Source organism: Entelurus aequoreus, linkage group LG17 (genome assembly GCF_033978785.1).
Source record: "Entelurus aequoreus isolate RoL-2023_Sb linkage group LG17, RoL_Eaeq_v1.1, whole genome shotgun sequence".
NCBI classification, from domain to species: domain Eukaryota; kingdom Metazoa; phylum Chordata; class Actinopteri; order Syngnathiformes; family Syngnathidae; genus Entelurus; species Entelurus aequoreus.
Window position 1 is genome coordinate 17,298,265 of NC_084747.1, and position 14,532 is coordinate 17,312,796.

Genomic DNA, 14,532 nt, shown 5'->3' on the forward strand with positions numbered 1-14,532 from the left:
TGTAACATTAGCTTAATGCTAAAAAGCCAGGTTACTATCACATTCTGGGGGGGCGTAATGTTGTAACAAATAATATTTCTATTGAATAGGCTTTACTTTGCATTTTAATTAATGTGGGATTACTTTTTGTATTTAGAAATAATAGTACCAACTTTTTTTTTTTTTTTTTCTCCAACATTTGTGGCACTGGCGTGGCGCCCCCTGATGGACGGCGCCCTTAGCATTTGCCTACACGGCCTATGCCACGAGCCGGCCCTATTGGTCAAGCATGGAAAGATCATAGAACTATGGCATGGACGCGTAATCATGGAGGTATCAGAGTTAATGTCGCCAGGCTGACTTCCTGGCAACAATGGGCTTAAATAATACAGAAATGATTTGTGACAGGTGCGCGAGTGCAAAACCTGAGACAGGTGAAACTAATGAGTAGTCATGGTGACAAGGCAAGGGAGTGAAGGCAGGAACTAAAAAGTGTCCAAAAACCCAAGCAGAACATAAGTAAACAAAAACATGATCAACAGACATAACACACGCAAACCTTTGGTGGATCAGATTAATTATATATCAATTACAGCAACCTGTCTATGGCAGCCACTTATTTATAGCCGTCACAAATATTTCCTCCGCAGACATCGGAAACAAATTGTTCACTAACTAATTTGTTGTTCGAAATACCAAGAATACATTTTTAAACATTTTAAATAAAATACTTATTACCTTACTATAAACATATTGAATTTATTAATAAGCCTGCTCAGTGGTCTTGTGGTTAGAGTGTCCGCACTGAGATCGGTAGGTCGTGAGTTCAAACCCCGGCCGAGTCGTACCAAAGGCTATAAAAATGGGAGCCATTACCTCCCTGCTTGGCACTCAGCATCAAGAGTTGGAATTGGGGGTTAAATCACAAAAAATGTTCCCGAGCGCGGCCACCGCTGCTGCTCACTGCTCCCCTCACCCCCCAGGGGGTGGAACAAGGGGATGGGTCAAATGCAGAGGGTTATTGCACCACACTTAGTGTGTGTGTGACTGTCAGTGGTACTTTAACTTTAATAATAATCGTAATTAATGTATTTTAGTAATGTCAGGCCTAGTACTAATTAGCCGTGATAAATAAGTGTACTGGCCAAAAATTAAAGATGGCCGCAAATTCAAAATGTCTGCCGAGATGCAGAAAGTGGCCATTTTTGTTGTTTCCCTTGAGTGGTCGCTATAAATATAGAATGCTAATAGCTTGTTGACCAAGGGTGCACAAAAAGATCGATTCATATCCGAATCGCGATTCTTATCCAACCCGATTCTAAATCGATAGTTTAAAAAAAAAGAAGAGATCGATTTTTTGTTGATGTTGTTAAGAATTGATTTTTAATAAGACATTTTTCTCACCTGTAACCTGTTTAGAAAAAGTTAATACTTTAATAATACAGTGCGGGAATCGGTTTGAGTCGAGAATCGTGTTGAATCGAGAATGGATTCAGAATCGAATCGCCACCGCAGGACTCGGAATCGGATCGAATGGTTAATTAATCAATTAATGTTTACTTATATAGCCCTAAATCACTAGTGTCTCAAAGGGCTGCACAAGCCACAACGACATCCTGGGCTCAAGGGCACATCAGGGCAAGGAAAAACTCAACCCAATGGGATGACAATGAGAAACCTTGGAGGGGACCGCAGATGTGGGGACTCCCCACCTGGGGGACCGGTGCAATGGACGTCGCGTGGATATAGCATAATAGTGTGAGAGTCCAGTCCATAGTGGATCTAACATAATAGTGAGAGTCCAGTCCATAGTGGATCTAACATAATAGTGAGAGTCCAGTCCATAGTGGATCTAACATAATAGTGAGAGTCCAGTCCATAGTGGATCTAACATAATAGTGTGAGAGTCCAGTCCATAGTGGATCTAACATAATAGTGTGAGAGTCCAGTCCATAGTGGATCTAACAAAATAGTGAGAGTCCAGTCCATAGTGGATCTAACATAATAATGTGAGTCCAGTCCATAGTGGATCTAACATAATAGTGTGAGAGTCCAGTCCATAGTGGATCTAACATAATAGTGTGAGAGTCCAGTCCATAGTGGATCTAACATAATAGTGAGAGTCCAGTCCATAGTGGATCTAACATAATAGTGAGAGTCCAGTCCATTGTGGATCTAACATAATAGTGAGAGTCCAGTCCATAGTGGATCTAACATAATAGTGTGAGAGTCCAGTCCATAGTGGATCTAGCATAATATTTTGAGTGTCCAGTCCATAGTGGATCTAGCATAATATTGTGAGAGTCCAGTCCATAGTGGATCTAGCATAATATTGTGAGAGTCTAGTCCATAGTGGATCTAGCATAATATTGTGAGAGTCCAGTCCATAGTGGATCTAGCATAATATTGTGAGAGTCCAGTCCATAGTGGATCTAACATAATAGTGAGAGTCCAGTCCATAGTGGATCTAACATAATAGTGAGAGTCCAGTCCATAGTGGATCTAACATAATAGTGTGAGAATCCAGTCCATAGTGGATCTAACATAATAGTGAGCGTCCAGTCCATAGTGGATCTAACATAATAGTGAGAGTCCAGTCCATAGTGGATCTAACATAATAGTGAGAGTCCAGTCCATAGTGGATCTAACATAATAGTGTGAGAGTCCAGTCCATAGTGGATCTAACATAATAGTGAGAGTCCAGTCCATAGTGGATCTAACATAATAGTGAGAGTCCAGTCCATAGTGGATCTAACATAATAGTGTGAGAGTCCAGTCCATAGTGGATCTAACATAATATTGTGAGAGTCCAGTCCATAGTGGATCTAACATAATAGTGTGAGAGTCCAGTCCATAGTGGATCTAACATAATAGTGAGAGTCCAGTCCATAGTGGATCTAACATAATAGTGAGAGTCCAGTCCATAGTGGATCTAACATAATAGTGAGAGTCCAGTCCATAGTGGATCTAACATAATAGTGTGAGAGTCCACTCCATAGTGGATCTGTAGTGGATTGTCCGAAGCTTAAACAGGCAACAAAAGTAGTTTAGTACAACAAATTTATTTACCCATTATCAGAAGTGCAGGTTGAATTAAGTTGGCCGTGCAGACAGACCACATGTTACTCCGGAGCCAACAAGACACACACAAGCCAAAATCACTGTCGAGTTCCGGTCTTCTGCCATTTTTTATATGTCTTTTGTGCGTCATTGTTTGTTATCTAAATGCGTCAATGTCTTGTTGTTTTTCCTATCTGTCTCTTGTGCGTCATTGTTTGTTATCTAAATGCGTCAATGTCTTGTTGTTTTTCCTATCTGTTCCATAACAACTCGAATCCTTTAGACAGTCAACACATTCTGTAGACAGGTTGGCACGACTTAATATTCACTTTTGTCCCACCACTGGTCCATTCAATGGCACAAAATACAAGAGAATTGAAAATGAGCGGACATTCTTAAAAGACAAGAAATATAGGTCAAAAGGTCAGAAATTCTACTACAGATCTAACATAATAGTGAGAGTCCAGTCCATAGTGGATCTAACATAATAGTGAGAGTCCAGTCTATAGTGGATCTAACATAATAGTGAGAGTCCAGTCCATAGTGGATCTAACATAATAGTGAGAGTCCAGTCCATAGTGGATCTAACATAATAGTGTGAGAGTCCAGTCCATAGTGGATCTAACATAATAGTGAGAGTCCAGTCCATAGTGGATCTAACATAATATTGTGAGAGTCCCAGTCCATAGTGGATCTAACATAATATTGTGAGAGTCCAGTCCATAGTGGATCTAACATAATAGTGAGAGTCCAGTCCATAGTGGATCCAACATAATAGTGAGAGACCAGTCCACAGTGGGGCCAGCAGGAGACCATCCCGAGCGGATACAGGTCAGCAGCGCATAGACGTCCCCAACCGATGCACAGATGAGTGGTCCGGCCCTGGGTCCCGACCCTGGCCACCGAACCTGTGCCCCCCCCCCCCCTTTACGAAGGAGGAAACGGCAGATCAACTGGTCTAAAAGGGGGTCTATTTAAAGGCTAGAGTATACAAATTAGTTTTAAGATGGTACTTCTCTGAACCGCTTCGATTTCCACTTCCTGTAATGTCAATTGCGGTTCATCAAATGAATTGAATTGGAATTCCAAATTGGGAATTTTGCACAAGTGTTCTGTCAATCAATCAATCAATCAAAGTTGACTTATATAGCCCTAAATCACAAGTGTCTCACAGGGCTGCACAAGCCACAACGACATCCTGGGCTCAGATCCCACATCACCAGGAACAACAGCAACCATCAAGTGACACAAATGTCATGCTACTCAATGGTGACAAAACGGGCTAAGCTCGGCAGCGCTCGCGCGGTCACCTTCGATCTCTATCTCATGCCATTAATGACATGATCACCCCCGCACGGCGTCGCTTCACCGTCTCTCAGACGGGCTTTTATCCCCGATATAATTTCCGATTATTACGCCGCATAATGCTTTATTATGGAAATAATGAGGGGTGCGTCATGTCGGGCCGCCTGTGAAAGAAAGCGCCGCCGCGAGGACAAGATGAAAGGAGCGTCTGACCTCCACCAACTATTAGGTTGTGATGCAAATGTTCTGTGTTAACATTAGCATCACATTCACCTTTTATTCTCTGTGGCCCCCAAATATCATCCAGTGTTTGTGGACCTTTGAGATTCATATTGTCTTTTTTTGTCTCGAAATACAAACTAATTAGAGAGTGTCATTCTTTTAATGGCCGTTAGGGGGTGCTGCAGCATACATTGGACATTAACACAAATTAAAGCTCCAATTTACTTACGTTTTCTATTCATTTAAATTTGAGAAGAAAATTATCAAATAAAATAAAAAAATATATGTATTAAATTACATTTGATTAAATAAAAATCTAAATTTTTTTTTTATGAATTAATAAAATACAAAAAAAATATAATATTGACATACACAAAAATAAAAATAATAACACAGAACAGTCAAATGAAAAGTGAAACACACAAAAATATAAAACAAATTCAAAGCTTAACAAAAATCAAAAAACTATTTTTTTGTGTATTTTTAGGGGGCTTTTTTGGTAACACTTTATTATGGGGAACATATTCTAACTAACAAATACAAAACCCCGTTTCCATATGAGTTGGGAAATTGTGTTAGATGTAAATATAAACGGAATACAATGATTGGCAAATCCTTTTCAACCCATATTCAGTTGAATATGCTACAAAGACAACATATTTGATGTTCAAACTGATAAACTTTTTTTTGTTGTTGCAAATAATCATTAACTTTAGAATTTGATGCCAGCAACACGTGACAAAAAAGTTGGGAAAGGTGGCAATAAATACTGATAAAGTTGAGGAATGCTCAGCAAACACTTATTTGGAACATCCCACAGGTGAACAGGCAAATTGGGAACAGGTGGGTGCCATGATTGGGTATAAAAGTAGATTCCATAAAATGCTCAGTCATTCACAAACAAGGATGGGGCGAGGGTCACCACTTTGTCGACAAATGCGTGAGCAAATTGTTGAACAGTTTAAGAAAAACCTTTCTCAACCAGCTATTGCAAGGAATTTAGGGATTTCCCCATCTACGGTTCGTAATATCGTCAAAGGGTTCAGAGAATCTGGAGAAATCACTGCACGTAAGCAGCTAAGCCCGTGACCTTCCATCCCTCAGGCTGTACTGCATCAACAAGCAACATCAGTGTGTAAAGGATATCACCACATGGGCTCAGGAACACTTCAGAAACCCACTGTCAGTAACTACAGTTGGTCGCTACATCTGTAAGAGCAAGTTAAAACTCTCCTATGCAAGGCGAAAACCGTTTATCAACAACACCCAGAAACGCCGTCGGCTTCGCTGGGCCTGAGCTCATCTAAGATGGACTAATACAAAGTGGAAAAGTGTTCTGTGGTCTGACGAGTCCACATTTCAATTTTTTTTGGAAACTGTGGACGTCGTGTCCTCCGGACCAAAGAGGAAAAGAACCATCCGGATTGTTATAGGCGCAAAGTTGAAAAGCCAGCATCTGTGATGGTATGGGGGTGTATTAGTGCCCAAGGCATGGGTAACTTACACATCTGTGAAGGCACCATTAATGCTGAAAGGTACATACAGGTTTTGGAGCAACATATGTTGCCATCCAAGCAACGTTACCATGGACGCCCCTGCTTATTTCAGCAAGACAATGCCAAGCCACGTGTTACATCAACTTGGCTTCATAGTAAAAGAGTGTGGGTACTAGACTGGCCTGCCTGTAGTCTAGACCTGTCTCCCATTGAAAATGTGTGGCGCATTATGAAGCCTAAAATAGCACAAGGGAGACCCCCGGACTGTTGAACAACTTAAGCTGTACATCAAGCAAGAATGGGAAAGAATTCCACCTGAGAAGCTTCAAAAATGTGTCTCCTCAGTTCCCAAACGCTTACTGAGTGTAGTTAAAAGGAAAGGCCATGTAACACAGTGGTGAACATGCCCTTTCCCAACTACTTTGGCACGTGCTGCAGCCATGAAATTCTAAGTTAATTATTATTTGCAAAAAAAAAATAAAGTTTATGAGTTTGAACATCAAATATCTTGTCTTTGTAGTGCATTCAACTGAATATGGGTTGAAAAGGATTTGCAAATCATTGTATTCCGTTTATATTTACATCTAACACAATTTCCCAACTCATATGGAAACGGGGTTTGTACTTAATTTAGAGTTATTTGGACACTAAGTTAAAGTTAAAGTACCAATGATTGTCACACACACACTAGGTGTGGGGAAATGTGTCCTCTGCATTTGACCCATCCCCTTGTTAACCCCCTGGGAGGTGAGGGAAGCAGTGGACAGCAGTGGTGCCCCGCCCGGTAATCATTTTTGGTGATTTAACCCCCAATTCCAACCCTGAGTGCCAAGCAGGGAGGTAATGGGTCCCATTTTTTTTAAGTCTTTGGTATGACTCAGCTGGGGTTTGAACTCACAACCTACCGATCTCAGGGCGGACACTCTAACCACTAGGCCACTGAGTAGGGGAACATATAAGGCGTTAGTGTTAGGGTTATGGTTACTAATAAGCAATAATTCTGAGGTTATTGAGGGAACTCTCTTAGTTAATGGCTTGCTGGTTGTATAATAAGGCCATGCAGAATAAGGCGTTAATAAGTACTTAATAATGACTAATAAGAGCCAATATGTTACTAATTTGCATGTTAATAAGCAACTAATTAATGGTGAATATGTTTTATTGTTTTGTGTGTTCATACATTTCAAAGTGGTACCTCAACTTATGAGTTTTTTATATAAGTATTTAGAGATACGAACATTGTCTCTGCTTTTTGTTATGCTTTAAGCCAGACCTAGGAAAATTAAGGTCCGGGGGCCACATGCGGCCCGTTAAACTTTTCAATCTGGCCCGCCGGACATTCCCAAATAATTTTTTTAGATCTTTAAGATGGAAAATGTAGCTGCCATTATGATGTGCGGTGATGTTTTTAAATGACCGTAAGCCTTGAATTATACAAAGTATATCAATGGTTGCAATCTGCGCTTTTGCATGATATACTAGTTACTATTAGTTGCTATGGTAATCTAAGTCACAGCAGCTCAGACGAGGCACCTAGCAGTGTGGGTGGGGAGCGTTTCCACAGAGTGTTTCCAGAGCCTGAAATGCGGGTGTCAGGAACAGACGCGGAAGGAGATTTTTACAACAAAGTTCTAAAGCTTAGTGATGTATGTCACTAAGCTTAGGTTAGGCTATTTTTTACCCTTTGCGTTCATATTTCTGTGTGTTTTTTTGCATTTTTGTTGCGTTTAACTTGATTGTAAAATATGTCAATCGACCTTCATATTTTGTCAATATTCAGTGTTTTATCGTTCATAGTTAATATTGTAAATCCCACATTCTCGAGGTCCGCCATAATGTTTTCAAGCATTCAGTCAGACATTATTGTGAGGTTTTGTATTAGAGTTTCTAAAAATAGATATACCGGCCCCCAGACACATTTCTTTCTCTAAATTTGGCCCCCCGAGGCAAAATAATTGCCCAGGCCTGCTTTAAGCCATGGGCATAATTTGACTTACGGAGCATTTTCGGCACCAGTTGAAGTTGTAATTGGCCACACACACACACACAGCCAAAGATCCACACAATCCTAGCTTCAAATGAGAAAGTTAATAATCTACTATTAAAAACATTTCCTACCGTTTGCAGGACCCGCTGAGTCAGCACCGCGACTATCAGACTGCGTGGTCGGTAGTAGTGGGTTTCAGTAGGCCTTTAATATCAAAGTTGACCAACTTCTCGGTTTATGACCACATCCTTCTACTATCTCAGTGAGAGGCATGATTTATAATCTAGAATCAACTTTTACCAACTTAGAGGCGAAGGAGCAGCAGCAGTAACCGTAACCGGTAACCGGCTCAATATGTCAATATAGCAGCATTAGCTAGTTAGCGCTCTGTGACCACAGCACTGGGCGCTAAAAATAGTTGTTCTATATCAGCGATTATAGTAACAATATCGCAAATACCATATTTTCCGGACTATAAGCCGCACTGGTATATAAGCGGCACTCACTGAATAACAGAAGAAAATGTTTTTTTTACATATAGTAGACATGTTACAGATATATACATTGTGAAATAAGATATTTACATAGAAAATTAAGTGTTTCCAATCGGTGCCTGTAATAATAATAATAATACATTTTATTTATAAGGGGCCTTTCTGGGCACTCAAGGACACCGTACAAAATCAAAACAATAAATTCAAATTGGATAAACACAATAACAACAACAACAACAAAGATAGAAAAGAAAAGATGACTACAATGAATAAGCAGTCGGGAATAGGTGTGTTTTGAGTCTTGATTTGAAGAGGGATATTGAGTCTAAGTTACCAAGGTCTGGTGGTAGAGAGTTCCAAAGATGTGGGGCGGAGCGGCTGAAAGCTCGGGCACCCATGGTGGACAGTTTAAATAAAGGGACAGTGAGGTGGATGGAGGAAGAGGATCTTAGGGAATGTGAGGGCGTGGCGACATGGATCAGGTCAGAGAGATATGATGGAGTAACACGGCAGTAAAACGGCTGATCAAACAAAACTGAAAAGTCATTGATGTCTTTATCCATCCTCCTGTGCACTGAAACTACAGAAGTTGTCTTCTTCAGTGACAGAATTGAAGACTTATCCATCCATCCATCCATCCATCCATCCATCCATCCATCCATCCATCCATCCATCCATCTTCTTCCGCTTATCCGAGGTTGGGTCGCATGAGCAGCAGCCTAAGCAGGGAGGCGCAGACTTCCCCAGTCACTTCGTCCAGCTCCTCCTGGGGGGGTCCTAAGGCGTTCCTAGGCCAGTCGGGAGACCAAGTCTTCCCAACGTGTCCTGGGTCTTCCCCGTGGCCTCCTACCGGTCAGGTATCCCCTACACACCTCCTCAGGAAGGTGTCCGGGGAGATCCTGACCAGTTGCCGGCTTTACTCTGAGCTTCTCCCGAAAGACACAGCTTCTCACCCTATTCCACCCGACGGAGGAAACTAATTTTGGACGCTTGTACCCGGGATCTTGTTCTTTCGGTCATATCTCAAAGCTCATGACCATAGGTGAGGATGGGAACATAGATCGACCGGTGAATTGAGAGCTTTGCCTTCCGGCTTAGCTCCTTCTTCAACACAACATATCAATATAGTGTCCGCAATACTGCAGACGCCGCACCGATCCTCCTGTCGACCTCACGATCCACTCTTCCCTTACTCGTGAACACGACTCCGAGGTACTTGAACTCCTCCACTTGGGGCAAGATATCTTCCCTAACCCGGAGATAAAATCGCCACCCTTTTCCGGGCGAGAACAATGAACTTGGACTTGAATGTACTGATTCTCATCCCAGTCGCTTCACACTCGGATGCGAACCTATCCAGTGAGAGCTGAAGACGCTGGCCAGATGAAGCCATAAGGACCATATGTTCAACTGACTATGTCACGCTACTTCCGGTAGGGGCAAGGCTTTTTTTTTGTCAGATACCAAAAGTTGCGATCTTTATCGTCGTTGTTTTCCTTTCAGCAAAAATATGGCAATATCGCGAAATGATCAAGTATGACACATAGAATAGATCTGCTATCCCCGTTTTAATGAAAAAATTTCATTTCAGTAGGCCTTTAAACTTAGACCCGGAAATGGTTTGTTTGCGGCAACTTTTTCTTTCAACCTTTCGTGAGCATTGTGATTAATTCTTCATCTAAACAAGAATATGTGAACATCCTGCGCTTGTCTTACATAAGGACTGTGAATGATAGGAAAAAAAAGTGCAGTTCCCCTTTAATGATCAAACTTACAGCTCCCATGTGCGTAGCTGAGGGATAGTTGGCAAATATTTATTTTAAGATGTTTAGCGAAGCCTTGTCCTCCAATGTTTGTTTTTGTTTTGCATCAGTGAGCTTTGATAAGACCGTATAGTTCATGACCATGGTTGTTGGTTGTAGAGGTGCACAACTACAGCGTTTTCGGGTGGTTTGATATTGTTTTGGGTTTTTTACGACAGTGGAACTTGACTACCCCTCAATCCAGTCAAAAGAACAATCATCCAAAGCAAGCGGAGCAAAAACCACACACTGTTACCAATAGTCTGTCTCCTTCTTCCTGTCAACAGGATGGCCGTTTGGAAGCCTGGTGTGCAAAATGAGCGGCATGGTTCAAGGCATCTCCGTGTCTGCGTCCGTCTTCACTCTGGTGGCGATCGCAGTGGACAGGTACCTTGGCCAGGCACACATGAACACCAGGACACAGTGCATGCTCCCTCTGTCTAGTAATTGCCCTTCGCCAACCAAACAGAGCTCCTGTCAGGAGGTCTAATTCACGTACTGTGCTTACAAATCTTCAAAAGCTCCCAGTGGTCGTATTCGTATTGTGACTCACGTTTTTTTTTTTGCGGGATAGAACAACTACAAACCCCGTTTCCATATGAGTTGGGAAATTTGCAAATCATTTTCAACCCATATTCAGTTGAATATGCTACAAAGACAACATATTTGATGTTCAAACTGATAAACATTTTTTTTTTTTTGCAAATAATCATTAACTTTAGAATTTGATGCCAGCAACACATGACAAAGAAGTTGGGAAAGGTGGCAATAAATACTGATAAAGTTGAGGAATGCTCATCAAACACTTATTTGGAACATCCCACAGGTGAACAGGCAAATTGGGAACAGGTGGGTGCCATGATTGGGTATAAAAGTAGATTCCATGAAATGCTCAGTCATTCACAAACAAGGATGGGGCGAGGGTCTCCACTTTGTCAACAAATGCGTGAGCAAATTGTTGAACAGTTTAAGAAAAACCTTTCTCAACCAGCTATTGCAAGGAATTTAGGGATTTCACCATCTACGCTCCGTAATATCATCAAAGGGTTCAGAGAATCTGGAGAAATCACTGCACGTAGGCAGCTAAGCCCGTGACCTTCGATCCCTCAGGCTGTACTGCATCAACAAGCGACATCAGTGTGTAAAGGATATCACCCCATGGGCTCAGGAACACTTCAGAAACCCACTGTCAGTAACTACAGTTGGTCGCCACATCTGTAAGTGCAAGTTAAAACTCTCCTATGCAAGGCGAAAACCGTTTATCAACAACACCCAGAAACGTCGTCGGATTCGCTGGGCCTGAGCTCATCTAAGACGGACTGACACAAAGTGTAAAAGTGTTCTGTGGTCTGACGAGACCACATTTTAAACTGTTTTTGGAAATTGTGGATATCGTGTCCTCCGGACCAAAGAGGAAAAGAAACATCCGGATTGTTATAGGCACAAAGCTGAAAAGCCAGCATGTGTGATGGTATGGGGGTGTATTAGTGCCCAAGACATGGGTAACTTACACATCTGTGAAGGCGCCATTAATGCTGAAAGGTACATACAGGTTTTGGAGCAACATATGTTGCCATCCAAGCAACGTTACCATGGACGCCCCTGCTTATTTCAGCAAGACAATGCCAAGCCACGTGTTACATCAACGTGGCTTCATAGTAAAAGAGTGCGGGTACTAGACTGGCCTGCCTGTAGTCCAGACCTGTCTCCCATTGAAAATGTGTGGCGCATTATGAAGCCTAAAATAGCACAAGGGAGACCCCCGGACTGTTGAACAACTTAAGCTGTACATCAAGCAAGAATGGGAAAGAATTCCACCTGAGAAGCTTCAAAAATGTGTCTCCTCAGTTCCCAAACGTTTACTGAGTGTTGTTAAAAGGAAAGGCCATGTAACACAGTGGTGAACATGCCCTTTCCCAACTACTTTGGCACGTGTTGCAGCCATGAAATTCTAAGTTAAATATTATTTGCAAAAAAAAAATACAGTTTATGAGTTTGAACATCAAATATCTTGTCTTTGTAGTGCATTCAATTGAATATGGGTTGAAAAGGATTTGCAAATCATTGTATTCCGTTTATATTTACATCTAGCACAATTTCCCAACTCATATGGAAACGGGGTTTGTACAAGTCTAATTTAGAGAGTGCAGACCTCCCTATATTCTGTTGCGTCGACCAGCATTTCTCCAATGGGGAATTCAAATTGCTAGTCTCTCCCAGATTTTTTTTATGGCAATACGCTGATGTTTATATTCAATCTCCAGGCAATAGTTGGTATTTTGTAGTTTATTCTCAAAGCTTAGAGGACAAACCTGAGACGAACCCAGCACCCAAGCGTTCCCTAGCCCGGTCCAGATCGGTCTACCAAAACCCCGGAACTCCTGTCTACTTCCTCCTTCTCCTGTCCCCCCCCCCACCTGCTGTTTCCCCAGTCTAGCTGTGCTCCTTATCTTAGGAATGTAATGGCAGTCTCAACAAAGACAGCGCTCTGACTCTAACCAAGGACACTCGAATCCAAGCACTTTGTACCACACGAGACATTACCTGATGTAAATATGACTATAGGAGTTTTTAGAAAGAAGTAACACTTAAATATGGATATGATTCTGATCTGCTTCCAACGAGTCCAACAGTGAAGAATCCTTTAAACAAATCTCAAATTCAGACTGATCCAGATTACCTTTAAAACGTAATCACTTGTGCAAATCCCTTTTCTGACAATTATTGAACGTTTTATCAAAACCCGCCAATAAGCTTTTGAGCTATGTTGCAAACTAACAGACAGGCAGGAAGAAACAAACCCCTGGCAAAGATAATTAATCCAAGGATAATTGAAATTGCTGTGTCTGTTTTGTTTCTCTGTCGCTCCCAAACAGGCTGTAGGAGAAATCACTGTTTTCCACCTGGGTGCTTTTACTTTGTAGCGAAAAAAAAAACAAAAAAACAGAATGAACCCTCCTTACAGTCTCGCAGTCTCTTTGTCTCTGTGGATGGAGGCACAGTTGCTGGCATGAACACAGAGAAGTTCTGCCTCGTACTGTAGAAATGGTCTGGAAAATCTTATCACATTCCCTTTTCAGACATTAACCTAAAGTTTCCTAAGATTTTCCCATAAATTTTTGATCAATCAGAGTCAGAAATACTTGAATAATCCCTGAGGGGAAATTAAGATTTTCAGCACAATCTCATTCAAGATCAGACCAACATTACAGGGAGACAGAACAGGATCGCTGACGGGTCTGCCAACTTCCGGTGCCCCTTACAAAAAAGGTGAGAAACAGGTAAACGCTGGGGAGGAGAGTGGGGGAGAAAATAAATATTCAGTCTAAGCCTGGGCCCGTGAAGAAGGGGTCCAGACTGAGGCCAAGGGAGAAAAGCAACTCATAGACATAGCACACATAAGCATGTGTGTAAGAGGGAAACATCAATAAATAAAGAACACAAAGGACATTAAAAAATTAAAAGAGCAGAGCTGATGCAACCAGCCATTTCTACATACAACTACAAAAGTAAAACAACAAAAAAAAACATATACACTGTGGTGGCCTCTGCGGTGTTCCACGCCATCGTCTGCTGGGGTGGGGTAAGCTTGGCCTGAGACAAAGCAACCAAGAGAGCCGAGTCCACCCTCAGCCGACCACCAACTCTCGGCCAGAGCGAGGATGTGTCTAAGGACACCGAGGTGTCCGATACACGCTCATTCAGCCGAGACACTGTGAAGCTTGTCCGTCCCGGCGCTCAGCGCCAGCTCCGCAGCCCTGTCTCTTCATCCGCATCTCCTCCGGTCTCTCCAAACGGACTCTGGTGTGGCAGAGACCCAGCAGTTGGTATCCGTGGCCAAAAGGCTCCCGGGAGACAGATCCAGAAGTTCACAAAAAAGCACCACAGAAGTCGCGAAAGAGACACCCATTGTCACACAGTCCCAAAGGGTCCCGAATAAAAAGGCAAAAAAATACACATGAAAACTAGAGGGAAACATAAGGACCACAAAAGGATAACACAGGAGCACAGAGCTCCTGCCAACGGCAGCCACTACAGCAGCGCCATCTTGGGAAAAAACTAACTAACTAACTGAAAGACAAGCTAACAAACCTTAACAATTACATAACCTCATGGCAAAGGTAATTAGTGACATACTTCAATAGCTGCAATGGCGTATGAGATGTATACTGACCTTTAAGTAGAGC

General features: G+C 42.0%; 1 protein-coding gene across 4 annotated transcripts in view; it reads left to right on the forward strand.

Moving 5' to 3' along the window:
• npffr2a (neuropeptide FF receptor 2a) overlaps positions 1–14,532 on the forward strand; it is an 87,232-nt gene that overhangs the window by 59,692 nt on the left and 13,008 nt on the right. For all 4 annotated transcript variants that reach the window (XM_062025096.1, XM_062025099.1, XM_062025098.1 and 1 more), the window contains one exon: positions 10,633–10,732. In XM_062025096.1, the coding sequence (XP_061881080.1) occupies positions 10,633–10,732 (100 nt within the window). The remainder of the gene's footprint in view (positions 1–10,632; positions 10,733–14,532) is intronic.